The sequence below is a fragment of the Copadichromis virginalis genome, linkage group LG15 (assembly GCF_057382275.1).
Source record: "Copadichromis virginalis isolate Kocher_CV1m ecotype Utaka linkage group LG15, C_Virginalis_male_GT1.1, whole genome shotgun sequence".
Lineage (NCBI taxonomy): Eukaryota > Metazoa > Chordata > Actinopteri > Cichliformes > Cichlidae > Copadichromis > Copadichromis virginalis.
Genome location: NC_140632.1, coordinates 40,090,666 through 40,117,982, shown reverse-complemented (window position 1 = coordinate 40,117,982; position 27,317 = coordinate 40,090,666). Strand labels below are relative to the sequence as shown.

The following is a 27,317-nucleotide window of genomic DNA, read 5'->3' as shown; positions in this document are numbered from 1 at the left end:
GCTGACACATACATTTGCCACTTTTCTACCTTTTTCTAACTGCTATACGTTTTTCCATGCAAAGTCTTCCTAAACTGTGTTCCTTTGTATGAGTTTGGACTTTCTATATGTATGTACAGTTTTATAACCTAGACATGCTTCTCTGTTTAGGCAATCTTATTTACCATCACAACCTTCATCACAGAGCCACTGAAGTACTTCGGTCAGGGATTCAGTGAATTTCTTCGAGTGCTCCTCAAAGATCTTCCGGTTACCCTGCAGATCCCAGTCCTGCTCACTACCATGCCTGCTACTGTGGTAAAACCTGTTACCTTATTCACATTATAGAGCTTTCTATAGATGGATAAGATTAATAGAACAGGTCTCTGTCCAGAAGAGCGCAGAAAAGATGCTGCACAGGACCTTCAAGCTCTAAGGCCTTTTTTTATGTATATCTTCTTCAGGTGATTGTGTATGCAAGTGTGCAAGCAGCCTTCCAGAATGGCATCATGGCACTTTTACGCCGCCCACAAAGGGACCCACCACCACCAGAGCTGAACAGACCACCAGAGATGCTGCGCTACTCAGACCTGAGCTCCCGAAGAAGTCGATGATGATGATGACTTCTTGGTTGTTCCTGTGGAAAGTACCAGTGAGTATGAAAATCAGATCGTCAACATGCATGAACAAAACATACACAAACCCCAGACACTTCTCATCATGATCTTAATGTTGTACATATATATTTCCTTATTTCTGCATATTTTGCATCCAGGACAGTTGACAGAGCTCATCTTATGGCCTAAGTTTGGAGCCCTCCAAAGGAACTATACATTTGCCAGTCTGTACATAATTATCCAATATAAATAGTTTGCCTGTCAGTTTTTTAGGTGCTAAAACTCTTCTTAAATGTATCTTTGGGCTCAGGGTTGACTCTTTAGTCTGCCATCTTTAGAAAGAATTTCAGTCTGTGATGTTGGAAATTTGAGGCTGTTTTTGATGGATCTGTCAAGCACAAACCCCTCGCTGGAACAATCAGAGACAATTCTACTACAATGGCCAAAAGCATTGGACACAAGGCAGAGTTCTTTGTGTGATCTCGTGCGAGGGAGAGAACTGTGACGAGCGCTGCTCCTGACACTCGAACCCCAGTCACTCTCAGTTAGCTCACCCGTAGCACTGGTCTTTATTGTGGTACATGAATATGCATAGTCTCATTAACATATGACGTCATACACAGGCATACATGTGAACAAAGAGTACCGTCTGTGTGTATCAGAATCAGAATCAGAATCAGAATGGGGTTTATTGCCAAATGTTGAGCAGGTTTACAACATTAGGAAATTGCTGCGGTGCTTCAGTGCAAACATGCTGTCATAAATAGCACTTAAATAGACATGGAAAAAAATAAAAGTAGGGATAAGAATTAAAAGTGCTACGTGGAAAGATATATGCATGAGATATACATGAGATATATACATGAGAATAAGAATTAAGAGTGCTACGTTGAAAGATATATACATAGAAATTATCCACACCCTCACTTTTCTTAACTGCACTACTGTATAGCTCTGTGTAAACAATCATTCTGTACATACGATAATTTTTAACCCTACAACTGTTTACAACTTGCATAGTTCCCATTTCTGTATAGCTGTATATCTCAGATTCTGTAAAGTTATTTATTTCATATTCTGTATAGTTTTTCATATTTATATCCTGTTCATAGCCTGTACATAGCTTGTACTCACTACAGCCTGTACATACTTATAGTTATAGAATATTCACAACATACTTCATACCGTGTACATTATAACATAATAGACCCATTTCTGTAATATACTTACATATCTATATTATTGCTAATATATATTGTAATATATCTATATCACTAAGCACTTCTGGATGGATGCAAACTGCATTTCGTTGCCCTGTACCTGTGCATGTGCAATGACAATAAAGTTGAATTCTATTCTATTCTATTCTATGAGTGCAGGTGGTGATCAGTGCCAAACATGAAATGATGCAGTGACACAGCGTAGGGTCATGTGTTAGTGGCGGGGACAGTCATACGGTTATTGTTCATGTGTCCAACAGCAGAGGGGAAGAAACTGTTCTTATGGCGAGAGGTTCTGGTGCGAATGGACCGGAGCCTCCTGCCTGAGGGGAGCAGGTCAAACAGACTGTGTCCAGGGTGAGAAGGGTCAGCTGAGATCCGAGCTGCACGCCGCAATGTCCTGGAGGTGTACAGGTCCTGCAAAGATGGGAGTCTGCAGCCAATCACCTTCTCAGCAGAGCGCACAACACGCTGCAGTCTCTGTTTGTCCCTGATAGTGGCTCCAGCGTACCACACGGTGATGGAGGAGGTGAGGATGGACTCGATGATGCAGTGTAGAACTGCATCATCGTCCGTGTTGGCAGGTTGAATTTCTTCAGCTGCCTCAGGAAGTACATCCTCTGCTGGGCTTTCTTGATGACGGAGGTGATGGTGGGCTCCCACTTCAGGTCCTGGGTGATGGTGGTACCCAGGAAGCGGAATGAGTCCACAGAGGTGATGGGGGTGTCAGTCAGGATGATGGGGGGGAGTGGAGCTGTGTGCTTCCTGAAGTCCACAATAATCTCCACTGTCTTCTGGGCATTCAGCACCAGGTTGTTGTGGCTGCACCAGGACACCAGACGTTCAACCTCCCTCCTGTAGGCAGACTCGTCCCTACACGCATATGTGTAGGTATGCGTGTGTGTGTCAAGATGTGACCCTGTGAACGACTCCCCAAAGCTGGTGCCAGGAGTCCAGCGGTCCACCTAAACAAAGGGCTCTTATACTTAAACAGATACAGAGTAGGTGTCCTCCAGTACCATAAATCAGTAAGAGAAAGTACGACCTCTCTCATGACCTTAGGATGCGTGGGTATGCCAGAGTGCTCTGGAGGGCACACAGAGTCTTTGCAGACTGCTTAGGATGAGACATCCTATCAATATGCAATTGATTATATAACTCTAAGCATATATGAGTAAATGTTTCTAAGCATAAATGACAATCCAACAATATAAACCTAACAGTTTTTATGCTCACTGTGCGCCCCCTGTTGCATGGCAGTGTACATTGATAAAGATGCTCCATCCACTGGCACCCATCCATTTTGCGTTGCACCTCTCAGCTCTTTTTGTAACCTCGTGAGTTGCGCTGCTGCTGCCACAGCTGGGTTGAAGACGCATTTAAATAACCTTCCAACGAAAGTGATCTTAAGTTATTGCATCTCGGCATTATTTTAATGTGTCTACAGCCTACATCCTGTGCCTCTGACACTTTATCCCACCCCATTTAGAGCTTTCTTGGATTTCTTTGAATATTCCTTGAAGAAAAACAGAAAAACAAAACAGCTCTTATAACCTTTTTGAGATGTCAGTCATCAAAACTAAATTAAGCACGAGCCTACAAACTTAAATTGCACTCACTTGGTAAAAATGGTAAATGACCTGTACTTGTATAGCGCTTTACATGGTCCCTAAGGACCCCAAAGCGCTTTACACATTCAGTAATCCACACATTCACACACTGCATCACGTGGTTGTACAGTAAAGCGATTCCTTTTATGGTCACGTCTGTTAGGCTGTTTTGTTTTGTTCCCGCCTCACCCTGTTATACTACCTTTAAGGCCATGTGTGAGTCAGTGAGGCCGAAGCTGCTTTGTAGTTGAGCCTTAAACTTAGCTAACAGTGCTAGCTATAGGTGTCCACCTATGCTTGTTTTCACTGTAAAGGAATTAACACTGGATAAGAGTCTGTCTTCTCCCAGCCAGGATGCTCCTCATTGCTTTGTTGTGCAACCTGTTGCTCACTGCCGTGGGCCAGGAGGAGGAAAGCAAGTGGGTCGACCCTTACGACATGACCATGTATGATGCTACGACCAAAAGGATGAGAAAGCCTACTGAGGTTGGGAGATTTTTACTCTGAGTATTGTGAAGATGTTGTGTTGTCCAGCTCAGACACTTAGTTTGTATGTGTGTTTGCAACGCAGCCAGCAAGCTGTGACAATCTGGGCACTGAAAGACAAGAGTACAATCAGGACTCCAGCCAGACTGAGCCATCGCCCTGCAACAAACAAGTGGAGGAGTTAGAGGGACAGGTTGGTGTTTAGAGGTTTTAAATAGGAAAAACTATCTTCAAATTGTCTAATTATACGCCTCCAGGCTTATCGCTTTGTTCTAACTGGTACACAAAACATGAACGTCAACCGTGTCTAAAAAGGCCATTTAAATAAGGTGAACTCAATGTCATGTACAACAAACCGGTTTTACATGTTTTGAGCTGTAGTCTGTTAGAACAGTGTTTCCCAACCCTTTAGTGCCACGTCACATAGAAAAATCACAACACCAAATAAAAATGTCACAAAAGTTCATTTCTTACAAGATATATTTAAAATCTACTCTTAAGTTACATAGTGTGAAACCTGTGCCTGTTTAGTTGAACACAAAGCTGATATTCTTGCAGGAGTTGAAGGAAGACACACGAAGATCTTCCTCGACAGTCCTGAGTCTGTGTTTTGGTTTTTTCTTGTCTTGATAGCAATCATGTTTATAAAACCCATAGATGGGTTGTGGAGGAAGGAAGCAGAGCTGAAATAACTTTGTTTGCCAGAAAGGGAAAATAGTCTGTGATCTTGTTTTGAAGTCTTGGGTGTTTTGTCTAGAAATGGCATTTACGTTTACTTGGAACCTTGGCACTGTTTGACAGTTTTTCAGCAGCAGGCATAGTAGAATTGGCTTGGTTGGTTCCCCGGTGAATCCAATGGCAAGATGAGTTTCATTGTATTATCTTGAGCTCTCCTTTTGTTTTTTTCTGACCACTGCTCATGCCTTCAGGGCCTTCATCTGAGTCTTCTCCAGGACTCAGGTCAGATTCACTACTTTTTTTATTTTCAGATATTTATCCATCGCTATTACCTGCGGCCCTTCTTCTGTTTTACTGGCGGTTGGCAACCCTCTTAATTTGTGCAAGATGTTGCACTGCCCTCTAGTGGAAGAGAATGGAAATTTTCTGCCTATTACTACATGCTCCTCCCTTACCCATCTGGTGAAATTGGATAATCTTCCATGGCACACCTGATGATTTCTCATGGCATACTTCTGTGGGGCTGCACAGTGGTTTGGAAATGCTGTGCTATAACATCATCTGTGGGCAGACAGTGGTTAGCAACAAGACTAGGCTGAGATGTTTAAATGATGGTGAAGTGTTATTACCGGGCTCAAAGTGTATCGAGAAGATATCATTCAGATCCTTACACCACCAACCAGTCTTAGAAGAGAACCTGGGGTCTTTCCCATAATCCCAGAAGCTTTGACTGGGAAATAGGAACTTATTCAGGACAGGCACTTCAGATATTCTGCCTTGCCTTCATTCAGATTGAAGATCATAAGAAGACGATCGAGCGCATCTCACAGCAGCCAACATGCAGCCCAGTGTTCAAGAGATTTCTTAGCAGACTGTTGAAGGCAATACAAAGAGCTGGTGTGGTAGGTGGTCATCTCATGTTTTATGTTGAATTATGAGATTTCAGTCGAGCATATTGTGCTATCATATTTACTCTCTCGTTTAATAATTTTACAAGTGTGGTGGAAAAAAATGTGCAATTTAAGACACTTCTCCCATTTCTCTCCAGCCCAGTGACTCCACAGATGTCTTTTATGATGCCAAACTCAAAATGTCCAAACAAGCCATGGAGGAGATCCAGGCACATCTGGAGAGTGAAGACAGCTGTAGACCAGGCGCCCTGGACAAAGCCATCAGTCAGATACTTGTGGACGTTAAACCGCATGATTATGGGGCCTGGAAGTGGCCATTTGAAGACACCTTTGGGGTGGAGCTGCATACATTATTGAAAGTAATCTCAGTCTTTATTACTGTGACTCCACTTTCTCTGGTTTGAGGCCAACTCCCCCCAAATCTCTTGTCTAGTGTTGTCTCCATGAACAAGAAGGAGAGCTGTCTGTTGATTTCATGTACACTCAGTATGGTTTCGTGAGAAGTTGTCAGTGCAGATATAAAAACATGTCTTTTTTTTTTTTTTTAAACCAAATGTAGCTTTTACCTTTGACCCCCTTCTGTTTTGACTTTTCTTAATGTGTCTGCTGTGTTTTAATGGTTTCTATTTTCTGTAACCACTTAAACTGTTCTCTGCTCCGTTCTCCAGATCGTGTTATTTATCCTGGTTATACTAGTCATTATCATGCTCCAACTGCGGACAAAGATCTCCTGGTTTGTGCTGTTCCAACAACTGTTTGCTGTCTGCTTATTCGTCAGTGTTATCTGGAACTGGTTTTACCTGTACAAGGTAAATAGGAGCCCCTGCAGTTTTCAGGGGTTTCAGTTCAACTGCAATTCAGTGTTTTGACTGTAAAATAAGATGTTTTTAATAAATATGTATATTTTGTTCAGCTTGCCTTTGCTGAGCATCAAAGTAATATATTGAAGATGGAGAATTTCAATGCAAAATGCACTGGAGTGGAGAAAATGGATTGGATTGACAGTTTGAAAGGTATGCCACTGCCAGTGTTGAACAGACATAGCATTGGTATTCTGTGAAAACCTCCTATATCTAAAATATTAACCTGCTGAGAAAAAAACTTATTTTTATTTTTATTTTTAGAGCGTATTAAATATCATTTTGAAATACATTTCACTGCACAGCCATGAGATGGAGAGGAATTTAACGACAAGTCCCTCTGCAGTCATTGTGCAAAATCTGAAGTCTCAGCTGTTTTAATAGTTTTAGACTCCAGCACTGCTGTTTTGGATATATTAATCATATTTAGCGCATAACGACTGCCTAAGCTTAGGCCTGTATTTGATTTCCTGCAGAGTGGTTTAGAAGCACCTGGACTCTTCAAGATGACCCCTGTAAGAGATACTATGAAGTTCTTATAGTTGACCCTCTTTTGTTGGTATCACCAATCAAGATAAGTCACTCTGTTCAAGTTATTGAGGTCTTGCAGACACATCACTACTAAACACATGATTTAAATTTGTCTACCATTCTGGACATGTGACAAACATGCTGATAGTGTAGGAGTTTGTGAATCAGTTGCCACACAGACCTGGAGACTTGCTCACGACCATGCAACAACCACTAGTTGTGAGATAAAAAGTAAAAGTTGTGCCTTTTGAAACATCTTAACTGCAGCACTGAAGCACAACTTTTACTCTGAAGGCAAACCATCACTTTTTCAAGTTGTGCAACTTCTCGGCTATTAGTTAGCAAGTATTTACAGACAGATGTGAAAACTTACAGCCACTGTGGCAACCGGCTGAAAACCAAAGTTGTCACAAGGAGGTCAGTGGTACAGCGCCTTCTTTGCACCGATTTCACCCAGCGACCAGTTGGTGAATAACCATTCTTCCCTACAAACCAATGTTTAAATCACATCCGATATGGCTGAAACCTCATTGCTTTGCTTTCTATTAAGCTGACACATACATTTGCCACTTTTCTACCTTTTTCTAACTGCTATACGTTTTTCCATGCAAAGTCTTCCTAAACTGTGTTCCTTTGTATGAGTTTGGACTTTCTATATGTATGTACAGTTTTATAACCTGGACATGCTTCTCTGTTTAGGCAATCTTATTTACCATCACAACCTTCATCACAGAGCCACTGAAGTACTTCGGTCAGGGATTCAGTGAATTTCTTCGAGTGCTCCTCAAAGATCTTCCGGTTACCCTGCAGATCCCAGTCCTGCTCACTACCATGCCTGCTACTGTGGTAAAACCTGTTACCTTATTCACATTATAGAGCTTTCTATAGATGGATAAGATTAATAGAACAGGTCTCTGTCCAGAAGAGCGCAGAAAAGATGCTGCACAGGACCTTCAAGCTCTAAGGCCTTTTTTTATGTATATCTTCTTCAGGTGATTGTGTATGCAAGTGTGCAAGCAGCCTTCCAGAATGGCATCATGGCACTTTTACGCCGCCCACAAAGGGACCCACCACCACCAGAGCTGAACAGATCACCAGAGATGCTGCGCTACCCAGACCTGAGCTCCCAGAAGCGCAGAGTGTCGATCAGGTGACACCCCCCCCCCCCCCCCCCCCACACACACACACACACTTTTTAAAATAATTTTTGTTTAGATTCATCCAATCAGCTTAAATATCAAATTAGACACACAATAGTGGGTTTTGGTGGAGACTAATGTCCTTATTATTTAATGCTTCTGCTGAGATGAAGTTAAATATTCATGTGCAACATAAATTGGTATCTTAATGTTTAATGAAAACTTTTTATTGATATTTTTGTCTTTTGGGGTTTTTTTCTTTGTTTTTGTTTGTTTTGATACCTGCTGATCTCGTCTTAGTTTTTTTAATGCATTATTGGCTCTACATTATCATTACTGTTTGTTTCTTAGCTTGCACCTACCCACTCGAACTCTGTGCTCCTCCAGTCAGATGCCTCTATTAGTTTCACGCTCCCAGTTCAAATCTACAGGTGACAGGGCTTTTTCCATTGCCGAGACTCTGGAACAGTCTTCCCTCTTTTATAAAATCCTCTTCATCCTTGGAAGTCTTCAAATCGAATCTGAAGACCTCCCTATGTTCCAAGGCTTTCAGATCTCCCACCTTTATTCTGTTTCAGCTTGTCTGATCTTTTATCTCGTTGGATGATGTTTGCATGTGTAGACACGTATACATGTATTTTATGTTCACATATGTGTACTTGTGTGTGAATGTGTACATATTATTATTATTATCATTTTATTTTATTTTATTTTTTTTACAAAAATGTATGGATGTCACAATGTTTCTGTTTTCATCTTATCTGTTTTAATTCTTTTTATCATATTCCTCTGTTCAGCACTTTGGCCGACACTTGATGTCTTTTAAATGTGCTATATGAATAAAGATGACTTGACTTGACTTTCTGCTTTATATATGCTGGATTTCTGTTGCTACCACAACATAGACATCTGTGCAAGAACAGTGGATTTTAACCATAGTGAGCTTGATGGAGCTCGCTCAGTATAAAAAGCAATGAAGTGGCTGAAATCCAGTGCATGTCATCGACTGTATCTCCACGTCATCATTTCATTTTTGTCATTTGAGGACGATGATTTACAGTTTTCCCTCCTGTCTGCTGGATGCAAGCAGCTTCAGGAGCTCACAGGCGTTCCAGCTCTGATCTGTGGAAGTCATATTTGATATCAGGAAGTTGACTTTGTTGCTCTGTGTTCATCAGTGGACAAATAAAGTTTTGTCACATCCGTCATGTTTCTTTGTCCAACGTGAGGTTTTGGAACAGAAATTAAACACGGTCCCTGCGTTTCACATTTAACACACTGTAGCTGTCATCTTAGGTGGATGCCAAGCAGCAGTAGATCGTATCAGGAATGTGCTGGTTTCTGTTTAACATAGGACCCGTCTTCCTCCGACCTCTTAGGATATGCTGCATGTATCTGTGAGACTTGGATGTCAAACATAAGGCCTGGCAAAGACACTGTTCCGGCCACTAGATGGCTTTGGGAAAATGTGAAGGATGGCATAAAAATTTGGAGTTTAAAATATTTGTTAATTTAGGTTTTATAGCTTCTCCTTCTGATAAAGACTTCCCCCGTGGCTATTAATACTATATCAGTTAATTCAATTAAATTACAAAGTACCCTGTTTTTTCACTATTGATCATAGAAACAAAAATGGCATCTTGTCTGAATTAACCAACTTTTTCATGTTTAATTACAGGAACATCTGGGCACTGAGCTATCAGGGTTTTTTCAGTAATTTCACACATTTCTTCTATTTTGAGCCCAAAGAATCACGCTGAAATATTTATTTCATGTACTACAGCACCGTTTCTGTATCATGAGGAAAACCTGAGATGTACCATTGAAACATCTCAGTGGTTAAATGTGTAGTTAAACTTCATTTCATTGACTGAAAGGGCAGTTTGATTGGTGAATTGTATGTTGCGTCCAATGTAAAATGAGTTTGACATCCCTGCTTTATAGTATCATGTGTAATGACGTGACCTACAGACTCTTGCCTGTGAAATATAGAAGTACCTTATGTCTTCTGTGGAGTTTGTTCCTATATCAGTAACTGCTCCAGGTTTTAATCAGTTCAAAGGTTTTACACTGACGCACTGATTTTCACACACACAGCAACGTTTCATTATTATTTTGTTTTTTCTATTTAAATCTAGTTTCTTAACCACATTATGTTTCGGGCCTTTCCGTGAGCACTCGTTCACTCGTAGATTGCGCACCTGTGCCGCCTCAAACCCATTTCCTGATTGGCTGACTGAAAGCGTCGTGGTCTCGCGGGGCACAAGCGCAGCAGAGCAGAGTTGTCTCTGACTCTCTGCCGGAGCTGTCCGGCTTACGTTTAATAATCTCCCTTCAGTCATTTGGCTTTTTCCCCACCTTGCTTTGCAAAAATGGAGTTATTTTCTCGCTATCTGGATAGAAGCAATTCGGTCAGGTAAGCTTTTTATGTTTAAATAAGTTGCGTTCAAATATAGTTTTGTTACCTCATCATTCTGAAATGCCGCATGTTAAAATGTAACAACGTTAAAAACAACCGCGAAAGTCATCAGGAAGTTTTATGACGTGATCAGGGTTGGATTTAACGTTGCACTTTGTAACTTGGAGACTTGGATTTGTGTTGTTTATAGTTGACAAACAATTGGGGGAAATTGTGAAAGTACATTTACTGAGCTAACCTTGAACTTCGTACACGGATCTCTCCATGTGATTGATTACCAGTCTGGTACACCGCAACAACAAGAGCTGATAAAATAACTGTCTTTCTTTTAAACTTTCACTTCTGCATTTTCAGCCTTCTGGCTGCTTTCTTCTTCCTTCGTAGAGAAACTCCTCTCACCATCTGTTCATTTCCACGAGTTTTAACCGTGTAGCCCACAGCACTGCGATCTGTTTCTGTCATCTGCATGATGGTTGTTGTCTTACAGCTCTGTCATAACTCACGACATTATGAAAGAGGAGAACCTCAGAGATGACCTGAGGTATTATTTCATGAGCCCCTGTGAGAAGTACAGAGCCCGAAGACACATTCCCTGGAAAATGGGAGTCCAGATCCTGAAAATCATCATGGTCACCACACAAGTATGTGCACTGGGGTTTATTGTATGTTGGGAAAGACCAGGAAAGAGGCAGCACTCAGAAGGGGCTTCCTGGAACTGCAATATGTAATCGAAGGCATGCAGCCAAGAGCAGTGTGTATATACATGCTTACACTGAGGGTCCTGCTTAAAATGGGAGAATAAAGGAATATTTGTGTTTGTCTTTATTTTGCTGCTAAATTTGTATTGTTTCGGAAGCACATGGCCCTAAAACAACACAAACGTCTTCAAAGCACCTCATCAGTATTTCACGTAACACTTTAAAACTACTTGTAAATGTGTAGCTGTGGGAGATTGCACAATACTCCATGTCCATAACAACTACAGTTTTGGGTAATCTCCTTTTTAAAAGGCCCAACTGACTGAGAGGTATGTCAGAGATGTAAAGCTACCATAACATGTGTTTTCCACCTCAAAAGGAATAAGACGCGTATATGTTCAACTCTCCTTTCTTGTTTTCCCCACAGCTCGTCCTGTTCGGCCTCAACAACCAGCTGGTGGTTTCCTATAAGGAAGAGAACACCATGGCGCTCAAACACCTTTTCTTAAAAGGCTACAGCGGGGTCGATGAGGACGACTACAGCGTTGCCGTCTACACAAAGCACGACGTCTATGAAAGTCTGTTTTATGTCATGGATCAGGCAAGTAACAGTGACTTTTTTTACTGTAGCATTATGAAGTGTATGTAGTGTTGAGTTTTATTATAGAATATGCACATCAGGAACTCCAATCTAATGCTCATATAAACATATCTGGTGTAATTTAAGCATCGCATGAGTTGGAACTGCTTTATTTTTTGAATTTCTTGTTTTATCGTGTTTCACTGCGATATTCCAGTTTTCAGCTTCTTTATTGTCTCGTCACCCTGGAGTGTTTTCTGTTTTTTTTTTTGTTTGTTTTTTTATTTTCCTAAAATTTCCTGTTGTGTACAGTACAGTCAGCTGGGCCAGCTCTCCGTGGGCCCGATCAGTTACGCAGAGGATGAAAATGGCAAGTTGCTGCCCCTCACCATATGTAAAGAGTACTATAGGAGGGGCAGCGTGGAGCCTTCAGATGAGATCTATGACATCGATGCTCAGCTGGAGACGGGTGAGAGGGAAAATTTGCATGTCAGTTTGCTGTTATACGCGGCGAAGTTGGTGTCAGATTTGCCATTTAGATAATTAAGCTCAGTGTTGTTAAAATTTCCCCTTTGGGCTCCTGTAGTTTTAATATTTAATGACAAACCTGAATACCTGTAATGTAAATGTGTGATGAGAGTTTTCATTAGAAACGGGACAAAAGATTCATGTTTAAAAATACCATTTCTTATATATTTCAGACATTTTAGAACCATTATGGGATTTACTGGTAATTTAAACAGGTCATGAAATTCCATATTGGAGTATAAGAACAAATTTTGAGGGGGAAACAAAAGCTGTGTCTGTGCTTTTTACACACCTCATATATGTGATGGGTTTTTTCAGTTTGTATGTCACACGATCCAAATACTGCAAACCTGTGGAGAGCAGAGAATTCATCCTTTTTTAATCTGGATTTTTACAGGTATGCTGTTTAAATTATTTACATTACATGCTGACATCCCCTTTTTAAATCAAACATTTCGCCGCTTTTTCAGACTTCTCGACATCAAAATAACCTTCCAGTTGAAGGGAATCAACCTCCAGACGGTGCGTTCGCGAGAGTTACCCGACTGCTACTCCTTCTTTGTTACGGTATAAGTTTCTTGGCTTTATTAACGCCATGTAAAAGCAGCAAACACAGCTGGATTGAAGCACATATAAACACCTGGATCCCTTTGATTTGATAGATAACGTTCGATAACCAGTGTCACAGTGGAAAGGTGAAACTATTCCTGGACATAGACGCTGAAAGCAGCGCGTGCCGAGACTGGAAGATATCGGGGACGGGTAAGGTGAACTTCTCTAACCGAAAAATTAATTAATGGTAACAAATGAGGGAGGAATGAGACAGGTTATGGCGTTGAAAACTGTTTTTCACATTTGAGTAAAACAACAGGTCAGCCTGCAAATGCATGTTTGGAATATTTGTAAAAATATCAAAATGTTGTCAAGTTTTAAAGAATCAGACTAAATAAAAATAAACTCTTGTGGACCAATGTGTCTGTCCAGTTTATTTTGTGTTGCAGCAGCTTGTTCACCACGTTGTTAAAGTGTGTGGAAGGATTTGTCTCCAAACTTGTACCAGGACTGGGCAGTTTCCTGTAACTGAGGCGTTTGCATTCAGACTTGTGTTATCAGTGTCAGAACTGTGAGTGTGAGGGAGTTGAGTGATAAACCCTCTCACACCCACACTTGTGCTTTTTGTGTGTGTGTATTTCAGCTCAGAAGAACACACACTATCTGCTGGTATTTGATGCCTTCGTCATTCTGATGTGCCTCACATCAGCCGTGCTGTGCACTCGCTCCATCATACTGGCCGTCAGGTTACTGCAGGTCAGCAACACCATGCAAGCAGCTACCTTTTTGCTTTTTTTTTTTTTTCTTTTTGAAATTAACTTAAACATCGTGGATAAAGGTGTGTGTGTGTGTGTGTTAAATTGACTGAATTTCCATTGTTTTATTTTGAAGAGGTTCTCCAGATTCTTCCATGAAAACTTTAATCGGAAAGTGTGCGAGGACGACCAGAGGGAGTTTCTGAACGGCTGGTACTTGCTGGTCATCGTCAGCGACCTCTTCGCCATAATTGGATCGATTCTGAAGATGGAGATACAAGCAAAGGTAAAATGAATAATCCCTTTCTTTCTTGCAATGGCGTTTAACCATAACCCCCCCCCCCCCCCCCCCTATTCAGTTGTCATTTAAAAGGTGTCAAATAATTGCAGAAGATTTGAAAATGTATATCTTTATGTAGAAAAGGTTTTGTATAATAAGCTGTTGTCAGAATTTATTTAATATTACTTTCTACTCGAGGATCTTTTTCTACAGCTGACGGCTGTAACTGTGCAGGGGCGGATCTAGCAAAGTTTAGCCAGGGGGGCCGATAGGGCATGAACAGGGAAAAGGGGGCACAAAGACATACTTTTCTTTCTTATTCTCATTTAAAATGTTGAGCTTTTAATAAATAATTATCTGAATCTTACACCCAAAGTTTTAATTTGATGTAAAATGTATAGAAGTCCATTACTGTATATAGTAACTGTTAAGTCTAATATACCCTAGTAAGCTATAGTACTTTTTCCTTTGGGAACCATCTGTGCAGTCTGCAGTTCTGTTGAAGAAAGATGTTGAATCTATTTAATTATTGTAGAAAAATCATTGATTTCTGTGTATTTTATTTTACCGGTGCATTCGATTAAGGTTGATTACGTCAATTAAGCATCACGAGGTGGAAAGTGGTTCCCTTTGTTGTTGCTGGGAGTTGGCAACCCTATTAGTTAGGTTGTTTAATATTTCTACTAAGTACTCTTTAAAATACCAGAATAGGGAGGCTAGAGGATTTAAGTTTATTAGATTGATCAGTTTTGCTGAACTATGAAGTTTTTTTTTTTTTTTTTTTTTTTGTTTTTGTATTTGTTTTTTTGTTTTTTTTAAACGTGAGTATGAACTTATACAAAATGCAGCAAGACATTTAAAAAACTGTTTTATTGATTAAAAAACACTATATCAGATTCATATCGGACATAAAAAAGTGGTATCGTGCCATCTCTAGTGTGTAGGCAAATTTTTATCATATTTCATTATTTTAATGTTTTATTTATATCCACCGATGTGTTTTAAGTTTTAAAGAGTTAGACTCATTTATGCCCAACTTTACTTCTTTTGTATAATTTATCACTGTAGGTGAAGCTCTACTATTATTTGCTACAATAACTTTTCAGCGGAGGTTAAGTTGTCTGATTGCAGCATTAATTCACCAGTTCGGTTTTAATATCTTATAATTACATTGTTAGACGTATAAAGGACAGTTTGGACCTTTAATCAAACTTTAAATTCCAAACCAAATTTCAACGTGACTGACGACACTTTGCATTGTGATTCGGACGTTGATAATAACTTTGAGCAGTTGGACACAAATAGAAATTGCAAAATCAGTGAAGCTGTCCTTTAAGAAACCTGCAGTTTACATTTATAGTTTTCTTCTCAGTGCACATGCATTAAAGCATAAAAGCACGTTAAGGTTTATCGTTCCTTGGCTTCACTTTGTACTTTGAACCCTAATAAAATAATCACCCAGACTATGTCATTTACTGCAATCATACAGCAAAACCAGCTTTACTGTAATATAACTTATGTATACTGTGTGTAATTATGTAACAGAGTTTTCTAGAACTATGATTTCATCCCTAATCGTGGACTTTCTCTGCTCTCTTTTGTAGAACCTTACAAATTATGACGTGTGCAGTATCTTCCTGGGGACGTCTACATTACTGGTGTGGGTTGGAGTGATCAGGTACCTGGGATACTTCCAGAAATACAATGTGAGTCCATGCTCGGCACGACTGATGTAAGGCATTAATGTTCTACATTTATGATCTCAGAGTTTGAAGTCTGTTTCATGTGAGAGCTTCCAATGAGCAAAATATTAAGCAGGAGCTCATCACATTAAGCTTAATGCAACAGTGATGGAGAAACTTGTATTAATATGCTGTGAGAATGATATATTTATTTTAATTCTCATCATGCACATGTGTAGACCTGTAGCAGTCCGCTCCACTCTCACATAAATCTTTATTTGTTGTCTCATAAGGTTTAAAATTCACTTAAAAACAGTATATTTCTTCCAAGTTTAGGTGCTGATCCTAACCATGAAGGCAGCCTTTCCAAAGGTCCTGCGTTTCTGCTGCTGTGCTGGCATGATCTACCTCGGCTATACTTTTTGTGGCTGGATTGTACTGGGGCCGTACCACGAGAAGGTAACGCTACAGATATTGAATTGAGGAACTCCCAAAAGTGCACATCTTTTAAAAAACGGACTTGCAGTAGTGTTTTAGGTGATTGTTTTTGATCGTGTCCCAGATTCAGACTCTTGATAACCTGTAGATGAGATATTCAAAGTTTGATTTTTATGAGTTTTATGAGATTTGCAAATCGGTGATTTGTTTATTTGACAGTTTATTTTTTATTTACTTTTTTGGAACTGTGGTTGTACGATACTTTCCTTTTTATGATGACTGTCAGATTGGACTTGGAGAAGTTAAATCTTAACTTCTCCATCAGGTTTTCCAAGCTCTTTCTTTCAAATTGCTATTTCAGCATGTTGCTCTTCAAACTGAACAAAGTGTACACATGGCCTTTGGCTTCCCTGTACAGGAGCAACTAGAGTTCACAGTGCATTTATAAGACTCTCTAAATAAAACGGCCACTAGGTGTCAGTGCACGATAATGCTTGTTTTGCTTCACTGGCTGCTGTTTGCTGCTTCATTGGTGACCAGGTTTTCAACATTGTACAGTGATTGCTGCCACATTCATAACACATTCATTTGTACACTGATGTGTGTGCATATGCGTGGATGAATCAACCATTTGAGGAATGAATCAAATGGTTGATGATTAGCAACAGAATTGTGCCACATTCAGTTTTGGGCCAACTGCCCCGAAACAGAGCAAATATCTCAAACTGAAAGAGGCTACAAGAAGCAGTTTCCTCCAAATACATACAAGTGAGAAACAAAGTTGAGCGGCTCATGTTTTAAGAATTTGTGGAGATTACAGCTGGACTTGAGCAACATTTGGAGCACTTCTTAAAATCCTGAGAAACTCTAACCTTAACTGGGAGCTCCCCAGACAGTGATCTGTATGTTTAGCTGTTCTGGCTTGTTAAGATAAATTATTTACGGAAGTCTGAGCAGAAGTAGGCGTCTAAACACGGCAGAGCTCCTAATCTGCAGAGGTAGATGTGGGGAAGCCTGAGAACAGCTGCCTCACATCTTGCCTCTCACTGGCTAAATTGTTGATAATCTTGTGCTGAAGAGGAGTAACTACTGTAAATATATTGTGAGCTGATTTTTGTGTTTGCCTTTATGTCACTTCACTACCTCCCATGTTTACAAATGCCCGTCTGTGGAACTAACAAAGCATCCATACGGTTGGTGCACTGAAGGCATTCAAGCAGGTCATTTTAGCTGTTAAGTACACTTTTCTCTGTTTAACAGTGAAATAGACTCTTATCAGGCCCACATGAAAAGCAAACTGTTACCCGACTACCATTTGTGCAACCAGCTCTGCTATGCCAGCGTTTCACGTCAGCCGTGTTACAGTTCTTTATGTTTGCGCAGCGATGCAGTCAACGGAGACTTTTATATTTATACTGCGATGTTTCGGGGAGTCCCCCGTAGTGACCTGTAAGTGTTTCCAGGATCCTCAGGTTATTTACAGAAGGAAATCAGCAGGGGATGACCTGCGGCTTGCCGTTCCACACGTCTTCAAGTGCTGTCAGCTGAATCCATAGTGTCTGAGAGTGATGTTGTTTTTAGATCTTATCTCATTCTTGTGGAACATGACTTCTTTCTGTTTTGTGTCGGGCTTTCTGATTGGTTCTTTCAACCAACGGTCTCCCTTTTTTCCTTTTATTGCGTCATTCCTATCAGTCTTTAGACAAACTCGTTGTCTTATTATTAAGCCTGCGAGGTCCAGCGTTTCTTTTAGTACAACCAAGTACTTTTGGAAACTCCAAGTTTTCTTTAATCTCTGATCAAAACACAGTGAAGCTGACCTATACCTGAGCATTCAGGCTGTTTACTTAAACACTTCTGTTGCCTGTTTAATATGTTGATGGTAATAATCTGTGACTCGTCTTTCTTTGATAAACTGGGTTTCGACCTAAGACTTACTCATTGTCATTTGTTACATCAGCTACTTAAAAGATCAAAACAGTGTTTCAGTGTGAAGAATTTTTACTTGCAATTTATAAGAAAAATAATAAAATAATGTCATGTTGTTCTTTTGAAGTTGGTGATTAACACTAAATTGTATTTTATGGCATTTTTACAGACCAAATGTATAACTTTTTTTTTTTTTTTTTTAAAGGAAGAAAAGCTGCAGTAATGTAACAAATTTCTTTCAATCTCCTCATTTGTTTTGTTTTCCAGGAAATCTCAGATTTCTGTGGATTTGTTAACTGCTCACTGCACTGTTATTTCCCTCTTTCTCTGTAGTTTGAGGGCCTGAGTCTTGTGGCAGAGTGCCTGTTCTCTCTGCTGAATGGAGACGACATGTTCACCACCTTCGCCCAGCTTAAGGACAAAAACACCTTGGTGTGGCTCTTCAGTCGGGCTTACCTGTACTCCTTCATCTCCCTGTTCATCTACATGGTGCTGTCGCTCTTTATCGCTCTTATAACCGACGCCTATGAGACCATCAAGGTACTTACGTTACCGAGTGCGAGTCATTTGAAAACTGTGGCATTTTGTCAATTAAACTCTTGGATCTTGTTAGACCTGACAGGAGGCTGGAAAATGTGGACTAAAACTGAACAACAATCCTTACTGTACTTTGAGCTTTCTGCCAGCAAGACAAAAGGGATGTTCACATCTCTTCTGACAGAACCACAAAAAAGGGACGTCCCTGTGTGAGATTGCCACTCTTCAACCAAATGCCACATCAGTGTTGCAGGTTAAGTCTAGCTGCGTGACAAAGAGAAAGGATGGTGCAAATCGAGTGCATTCATATGAGTGAAGTAGTGTGTCTTCACTCTGGGTTGGGAAGCAACTCCTTCAAGTTGAAGGAGTTAAGGTGGCTTCGGGGTCCTGTTCATGAGTCGGGGAATGAGCGGGAGATTGACAGATGGATTGGTGCAGCGTCTGCAGTAATGAGGATGCTGTAGCTGTCTGCTATGGGAGGAGATGGCATCAATTTACTGGGTGCTTTATGCCTCCCACCCACGCATGGCCACAAGCTGTTGATAGCAGCCAGAAGGAGCTTCCTCAGTAGGGTGTCTGGGTTATTTCTTAAAAAGGGTGAAGACCTTAGTTATTTAAAAGGGGCTCAGTAGAATGGTACTTGGGCATTTGGGTGCCTCCTGCATGAATCCTAGGTTAGGTGTTTGCGCGCATCACAGATAGTTCAGGGCTGAAGAAACTGCAGAGGAGCTGGATGAGGTTGACAGATGAGTGGGGAGTCTGGGCATCTATGAACCAAATAAGCAGCAGGATGGACGGAGAGAAGTGTCGAGGACAAAAAGAGGGGGGGGTTAAGTGCATCTTGTGCTCTTCTTACATCTTACTTCCTGTCTTGCTTGTCCCTTAGGCAATAATGTAATTGCATCTTGCTGAGAGGAGACAACAATCAGTGAATATCACATCTATAAAAAGCCTTTATTTCAAATTTTATATTTAAATTATGAAGAAAAATGTGAAGAAACCAGTCACAATGTTTCTCAATCCATGTTTCAGTCATTGCGGTACCTGTTTGTGGGCTTGAGTCTACAATATGTGTTAAATTGGTGTGCATTTCTCAAATCTAGCATGGAAAAAGTTTTGTCTTCTGACTTTAAATGTGATGCATTTTGGACTTTTTCTATTTGCTAACAGAGTTACCAGAAAAATGGGTTCCCGCAGACCGACCTGCAGAAGTTTCTCCACGAGCCGACAGAGCTGCCTAACATAGAGGAGAGCGATCAGACAGACGTCAGCGTCAGACACTCTGTACTCTGCTACTGCCAGTGGTACGACTGTTCACAGCAGTGTTGCTTGTTTAATATTTAATCTCTCTTCACACACTCAGCCACACCTGGAACCTGTTCTCTACAAACATCAATGTAACATAAGAGGTATTGTGTTTTAAATACCTGCTTAGAGTTGTTAGCCAGTGAGATTTAAGATTTTATTATAGTTTGACGGTTGCTTGTTGACTATTAGGGCTATTACTTGGCTTAGCTTATTACTTAGGTCTTAGCTTGAGAAGAAGATGTAGTCTTAACCTCTTAAATCTTGGCCATCAATCAATATCTAAATCAACTGATGGTCAAAACAACTGTCACTTTTAGTTACTGTTAACATGAATGCTGACGGTCATGCTGGCAAGAGTGAAACACATCTCTTGTTCTTGGGAAAGATTCATGAAGTCTTTGGAAAAGAGCTGGCACCAGCGTCAAAAGTGAAGTTGATCAGAGAAATGTCGAGGAAACGCCGTTACATTCTCACTCTCCCTTTCAGTCCGTGTACAAATAAACAGGATTCACGGTAACATTCAGAAATGAAAACAGAGTTTGTGTCGCTTACACCTTGTCGCCATGATATACAGTGGGGCAAAAAAGTATTTAGTCAGCCACCGATTGTGCAAGTTCCCCCACTTAAAATGATGACAGAGGTCAGTAATTTGCACCAGAGGTACACTTCAACTGTGAGAGACAGAATGTGAAAACAAAATCCATGAATCCACATGGTAGGATTTGTAAAGAATTCATTCGTAAATCAGGGTGGAAAATAAGTATTTGGTCACCTCAAACAAGGAAAATCTCTGGCTCTCACAGACCTGTAACGTCTTCTGTAAGAAGCTTTTCTGTCCCCCACTCGTTACCTGTATGAATGGCACCTGTTTGAACCCATCATCTGTATAAAAGACACCTGTCCACAGCCTCAAACAGTCAGACTCCAAACTCCGCCATGGCCAAGACCAAAGAGCTTTCGAAGGACACCAGGAAAAGTATTGTAGACCTGCACCAGACTGGGAAGAGTGAATCTACAATAGGCAAGCAGCTTGGTGTGAAAAAATCAACTGTGGGAGCAATCATCAGAAAATGGAAGACATACAAGACCACTGATAATCTCCCTCCATCTGGGGCTCCACGCAAGATCTCATCCCGTGGGGTCAAAATGATCATGAGAACGGTGAGCAAAGATCCCAGAACCACACGGGGGGACCTGGTGAATGACCTGCAGAGAGCTGGGACCAAAGTAACAAAGGTCACCATCAGTAACACACTACAACGGCAGGGAATCAAATCCCGCAGTGCCAGACGTGTTCCACTGCTGAAGCCAGTGCATGTCCAGGCCCGTCTGAAGTTTGCCAGAGAGCACATGGATGATACAGCAGAGGATTGGGAGAATGTCATGTGGTCAGATGAAACCAAAGTAGAACTTTTTGGTATAAACTCAACTCGTCGTGTTTGGAGGAAGAAGAATACTGAGTTGCATCCCAAGAACACCATACCTACTGTGAAGCATGGGGGTGGAAACATCATGCTATGGGGCTGTTTTTCTGCCAAGGGGACAGGACGACTGATCCGTGTTAAGGACAGAATGAATGGGGCCATGTATCGTGAGATTTTGAGCCAAAACCTCCTTCCATCAGTGAGAACTTTGAAGATGAAACGAGGTTGGGTCTTCCAACATGACAATGATCCAAAACACACCGCCCGGGCAACAAAGGAGTGGCTCCGTAAGAAGCATTTGAAAGTCCTGGAGTGGCCTAGCCAGTCTCCAGACCTCAACCCCATAGAAAATCTGTGGCGGGAGTTGAAAGTCCGCGTTGCTCGGCGACAGCCCCAAAACATCACTGCTCTCGAGAAGATCTGCATGGAGGAATGGGCCAAAATACCAGCTACTGTGTGTGCAAACCTGGTAAAGACCTATAGTAAACGTTTGACCTCTGTTATTGCCAACAAAGGTTATGTTACAAAGTATTGAGTTGTATTTTTGTTATTGAACAAATACTTATTTTCCACCCTGGTTTACCAATAAATTCTTTACAAATCCTACCATGTGGATTCATGGATTTTTTTTTCACATTCTGTCTCTCACAGTTGAAGTGTACCTCTGGTGCAAATTACTGACCTCTGTCATCATTTTAAGTGGGGGAACTTGCACAATCGGTGGCTGACTAAATACTTTTTTGCCCCACTGTACGGACACCGTACTCCTCTGTATGTCGGTGTTTTCTTCTCATTCCATTTCCATGAGCCAATCTCCATCGGCAGGCAGCCGACTGCAGCGGAGTTTCCTCCACGCTGCGGTTTGGCTCCGTCTTACGTGGTTTGAGAGCAATGAAATTAGTGGTGGGAGCTATGCTGACACACCCAGTGATGGGCTGATTACAGAGAAACTGAGGGCCTCCACACTGAGGAACACCCCTGCCCCCACCGTCCCCTTAAACTCCCAGCACCTCTGTACTGTGTTATGTCCTTGAATGCACAGGTCACAGTAAACATTGTGACTCAAAATGAGCTGAAAAGGCTCAGTGGTGAGTCGAAAGCAGTTTTGAATGCATTGGAGAGACTGGTTTAGCGGCTCTGTTGTGCGTGGTTTTATTAGAACGACCTCACACTGTGTTCTCTCTTTATCATTTACTTAACCTCTTTTCGGTTGTCTGATAACATGAAGTGTTTAACATGCCTGAGAAATGTTTCATTTTATTTCCCGTTATCGTTTAAAGCGGCAGCGCAGTGCCCCGTTTGCTCCCAGCAACACTTCCTCCATCACAGTCAGCACATTACTGTGAAGTTGATGTTTCTGTTCAGGAGAATGTTTCGCTGTAAACGGACACCAGGATTGGTTTCTGTAGCCGTCATCACAATCATTCCACTTCAAAAGCAGGGGACTGTTTTGTGACATGAGATGTTGTTTACCCAGTAAAGCAACTACTGTAGTCATTTGTATAGAGCTGTGTTTCGCGTTTGCCACCAAACTGTTATTTTTTTCCTGCCAGAGCTTTGAATGTTTGTACACACTGTAAAAATGATCTGTAGTCGTGTACTCGTTGGGAAAGTCCTGGCACTGGGAAAAGTTTCCTTTGCTGTATGTGTTATGATGACACATTGGAGCTTAGACAGTCTGTTTCCTCCCTCGGGGCTCTTCAGCCGTTGTTTCAGCAGACGTTAACACGCCGACTTTGAGGGTTTTGTTTTGGGCTTGTTATTTTATTTATTTTTTATGGATGTTTGTCAGCCGTTTTCTATCACCCAGCTTTCCTGGGATTCCAGCTCTGGTTGCCTTGAGTGTTTAAGGAAGTCGAGTTTCAGTTACAGTGCCATTATGTACTGATGTGTAATGTACATCCTCTGTTGAAATTGGTGACCATCTTTTAAAGTTGGTTCAGTTTTCTTATTAGCACTCTTGTAGATTTGCACTGACTATATAATTGCATTCATTTGCAGCCTTTGACCTGGCTAGATCTCATTTTTTACAAGCATCCTTATCTTACTGTCCCAGCAAAAATGAGATCAGTGTTCTCAGTTAACGTTTTAATGTCTTACTGGGTGAAATTTCATCTGGATCTGTTACCTTGTTTGGAAAGGAAGCTGGGAAGTGATCCTTGGGTTGGATTTAAAACTTGTTTACCAAAAGCGTCAGGTTTGTTATCTCTTGTATATTATGACTCTTGTGAATTCAATTAAATGTAATAGAACGTATATGTGTGACAAAGGTTGTAAACTTAACAGTATTTGGACTTAAATGTATCAGCTGCAGTCTGTCAAAGATTATGGCCCTATTCCTCAAAATGTTGACTCCCATCATAAACTCTGAGATCAGCAACTCAGACTTTACAGTTTCAGAACAGGCCGATCAGACTTCACCTGGAGTTTCACGTGCATGAGTAGGAAAAAGAAAGCAGCAGTCAGCGGCGCTCCGATACTATGACTCACCGTAGCATTTGGTAAATAAAGAGAAGAGCCTCCACTTTAATCCGGTGTACTGAGGAATCTGAATGTGTCAGTGTGGATCATGATGTTTATCTTACAAACAGGACAGGTGAATGGAGTCATTTTAATCAGCCTGGGGCACTCTGTCATCATCAGACAGAAAACATTCATGTCTTGTCTTTGGCTGCGTTTTGACAGTCACCACCATTGCTAAGCCTCATATCAAAGACATTACATTCATGCAAATTAATTGTATCCTGTGTGGTCAGCAGGAGGGATTTACACTCTTTGTTATGGTCAGTGTTGGGGTTAACAACACTGTCAGTGCGCCCCAGGGCGGCTGTGGCTACATGTAGCTGCCATAGTGTGTGGGTGGGTGGATGACTGGATGTGTAAAGCGCTTTGGGGTCCTTAGGGACTAGTAAAGCGATATATAAATACAGGCCATTTACCATTTAACACGGAACACCTTTAAGAAAAGTATTGCATTACATTACTGATTTACTCCCAGGAGAAAGTAATTCGTAGCACTGAAAAAGGTCCTGAAGGGCACACACCTCATGAAACGTCTCATAATTACCAGTTAAGAATGTAAAAACCTGAGTGAGTGACTGCGCATCAGTTTGTTACCTGTTGAAGATCAGGGTCTTTGTGCTGGTCTGGGGTCAGCATTCACTCAGCTTTTACTCTGGGTTCTTGGCTAGCTTAGCATTAGCGTGCTGTCTGTGCTTGCAAAGAGCTGAAATATGTTAGCAGCATAATGTCGTTGTTTCTGTCCTGTATGCAGTCTGCACTTCACCACCGTGCACTCGTCCTTTTGTGCAATAAAAGTTTGTTTTCTCCTTTGACAACAAAATGATTAGATACAACTTCCTTGCTCACTTGGTCTCATCGTCATCATCAATCATTCCAATCCTGGAAAATGTTCTGCTTACAGCAGATCATAAAAATGAAGGAAAATTATCTTTTGTTTAAAAACAAAGTGTTTGAACTTTGATACAGTGAAGTGTGCAAATCTTTGCTGTGTGTTGCTATCAAACCTGCGTGAAGTTGAAATTACAGATTGGAGAACGAGGCCTTAATGATGCGTGTGTGGGAATTATCCCAAGAACATTACCGTGATAGTGTTGCAAGATTATGCCCTAAAGTGAGAATTCCTGTCTGCTTGTGTAACAAGTTGGATGTATCATCCCAACATAATATTGATACACTTGGGAATAACAGTGTTGCCTTGGTAGCTACATTTAGAATGGCATGTACCCTGCATTTGAACAACCTGTGTCGCTTTAATAAAGCTGGAGCACATTTGATTAAACATGGGACATGCAAGGTCATTCGTATACAAGCATGTAGGAGTCCCATAAATAGGATACTGCCATTATTTAAGATCGTACACTGCTTGCTTTGATTTTGAATACCAGCAGAAACCACCTATTTTTCTTTCTTGAATTTGGTTCATATCATTTATGAGTAAGATGCGTATTGGTGCTTTCTAAAGAGAAGCATTCGCTAACCACGCAATCGAACGTCCGAGTGAAAAGTAGCCTATGCTGTAGTTTGTCATGATGAAAGGTTGGTGGTTTTATGAGTTCTCTCTCTCCTTCCCTCTCTCCTTACAGAGTTCCAGCAAATGATGATGTCATACTTATCAGCTGACGGCTGCCCCGCCTCTGGATGAGACAGTTTAGGGAGGAAAATGCTGGGAACAATACTTCACATGTCTGAGACAAACTTCTCAACGCTGAAACACTGAAAAAATCCTGGAGAATGTAGATTTACACGTGTAACATCCCGTGAGGTGCAATAAGAAAGGCCAAATGAGTTTCCTCCACTGAACGGGAGTCAGGAGCTCAAGATGCGGAGCTGGAACTGGGACTAAGAAGAAGTGGTTGCTTGGATTAATTGTGTATGTTTATAATACTGCTTAGATGTTTATTTGGCCAAGGAGTTTGGTCGAGTGCTGTTGGGGAATGTACAACATTAAAGTTAATTTATTAAGTGTTGAAGTAAAGGTTGCAGCAAGGCTAATCTTCCTATTTGTCCCTTTTTTTTTTTTTTTTTTTTTATTTAAATGTAATCATGTCACTGGTGGGAGTGGGGGGTGAGTTTTCTCTGAAGTGCACAAACATGTTTCCAGCAGAGTTGTGAGTAAGACTAGTTTTGAATGAACACACCACAACGATGAGTCAGCTCGATCAGTGTAGAAACCAGCAGGTTAAAGTTAAAGACAAGCTGGAGCATGACTTCTGTTGCAGAGCTGTGCTCCTAGTTTGATCAAAGCATCACATTTCTCCCACATTTTCTCAGCTACGTTGGCCACTAGGTTGCCTTTTATTTATTTATTTTTTAAGTATTTTATCATTCAGCTGTTTAAAATCTTCAAAGCTAGTTTACAAATGAGGCAAAGAAGATATCTGCAGACTGTTAAACGTGCCTGGATCATGAAGTTACAGACCCCTGGACAAAAATGTTTGATGAGCCCTCGCTCATTTTTGTGTTTTGTTTTTTATTTCCTCCTTCTCTTCCCCTTTCTTCAGTAATCAGATGCATCATACAGGAATGTGTGTGTATACAGTGGGGCAAAAAAGTATTTAGTCAGCCACCGATTGTGCAAGTTCCCCCACCTAAAATGATGACAGAGGTCAGTAGTTTGCACCAGAGGTACACTTCAACTGTGAGAGACAGAATGTGAAAAAAAAAATCCATGAATCCACATGGTAGGATTTGTAAATAATTTATTGGTAAATCAGGGTGGAAAATAAGTATTTGGTCAATAACAAAAATACAACTCAATACTTTGTAACATAACCTTTGTTGGCAATAACAGAGGTCAAACGTTTACTATAGGTCTTTACCAGGTTTGCACACACAGTAGCTGGTATTTTGGCCCATTCCTCCATGCAGATCTTCTCGAGAGCAGTGATGTTTTGGGGCTGTCGCCGAGCAACACGGACTTTCAACTCCCGCCACAGATTTTCTATGGGGTTGAGGTCTGGAGACTGGCTAGGCCACTCCAGGACTTTCAAATGCTTCTTACGGAGCCACTCCTTTGTTGCCCGGGCGGTGTGTTTTGGATCATTGTCATGTTGGAAGACCCAGCCTCGTTTCATCTTCAAAGTTCTCACTGATGGAAGGAGGTTTTGGCTCAAAATCTCACGATACATGGCCCCATTCATTCTGTCCTTAACACGGATCAGTCGTCCTGTCCCCTTGGCAGAAAAACAGCCCCATAGCATGATGTTTCCACCCCCATGCTTCACAGTAGGTATGGTGTTCTTGGGATGCAACTCAGTATTCTTCTTCCTCCAAACACGACGAGTTGAGTTTATACCAAAAAGTTCTACTTTGGTTTCATCTGACCACATGACAGTCTCCCAATCCTCTGCTGTATCATCCATGTGCTCTCTGGCAAACTTCAGACGGGCCTGGACATGCACTGGCTTCAGCAGCGGAACACGTCTGGCACTGCGGGATTTGATTCCCTGCCGTTGTAGTGTGTTACTGATGGTGACCTTTGTTACTTTGGTCCCAGCTCTCTGCAGGTCATTCACCAGGTCCCCCCGTGTGGTTCTGGGATCTTTGCTCACCGTTCTCATGATCATTTTGACCCCACGGGATGAGATCTTGCGTGGAGCCCCAGATCGAGGGAGATTATCAGTGGTCTTGTAT

At 41.2% G+C, this 27,317-nt stretch overlaps 2 protein-coding genes across 2 annotated transcripts; both read left to right on the top strand.

The window, feature by feature from the left end:
• The first annotated feature begins 3,647 nt into the window (after positions 1-3,647).
• Positions 3,648-8,890, top strand: LOC146693030 (chloride channel CLIC-like protein 1). Its single transcript, XM_085433360.1, has 8 exons — positions 3,648-3,912; positions 3,998-4,105; positions 5,382-5,492; positions 5,639-5,860; positions 6,170-6,310; positions 6,415-6,514; positions 6,838-7,738; positions 7,885-8,890. Exons 1-7 carry the CDS (start codon positions 3,781-3,783, stop codon positions 6,984-6,986), a joined length of 963 nt encoding a protein of 320 aa, XP_085289486.1. The 5' UTR covers positions 3,648-3,780; the 3' UTR covers positions 6,987-7,738; positions 7,885-8,890.
• A 1,383-nt stretch (positions 8,891-10,273) lies between these two features.
• mcoln2 (mucolipin TRP cation channel 2) lies at positions 10,274-25,681 on the top strand. The gene is made up of 14 exons (XM_085433359.1): positions 10,274-10,447; positions 10,938-11,091; positions 11,576-11,749; positions 12,041-12,197; positions 12,575-12,653; positions 12,727-12,823; positions 12,919-13,018; positions 13,452-13,564; positions 13,700-13,849; positions 15,448-15,549; positions 15,862-15,984; positions 18,226-18,432; positions 19,600-19,733; positions 25,268-25,681. Coding segments are annotated over exons 1-14 (1,635 nt in total). The 5' UTR covers positions 10,274-10,403; the 3' UTR covers positions 25,269-25,681.
• The last annotated feature ends 1,636 nt before the right edge of the window (positions 25,682-27,317 follow it).

What these genes read in the sequence shown, in the direction of transcription:
- mcoln2 (XM_085433359.1), top strand. Translation starts at nt 10,404, where the DNA reads ATGGAGTTATTTTCTCGCTATCTGGATAGAAGCAATTCGGTCAG. An exon ending in CGATGCTCAGCTGGAGACGG is followed by an intron (nt 12,198 to 12,574) that starts GTGAGAGGGAAA and finishes GGGTTTTTTCAG; the next exon opens with TTTGTATGTCACACGATCCA. An exon ending in TGGGGCCGTACCACGAGAAG is followed by an intron (nt 15,985 to 18,225) that starts GTAACGCTACAG and finishes CTTTCTCTGTAG; the next exon opens with TTTGAGGGCCTGAGTCTTGT.
- LOC146693030 (XM_085433360.1), top strand. Translation starts at nt 3,781, where the DNA reads ATGCTCCTCATTGCTTTGTTGTGCAACCTGTTGCTCACTGCCGTGGGC. An exon ending in CAATACAAAGAGCTGGTGTG is followed by an intron (nt 5,493 to 5,638) that starts GTAGGTGGTCAT and finishes ATTTCTCTCCAG; the next exon opens with CCCAGTGACTCCACAGATGT. An exon ending in TTGGATTGACAGTTTGAAAG is followed by an intron (nt 6,515 to 6,837) that starts GTATGCCACTGC and finishes GATTTCCTGCAG; the next exon opens with AGTGGTTTAGAAGCACCTGG.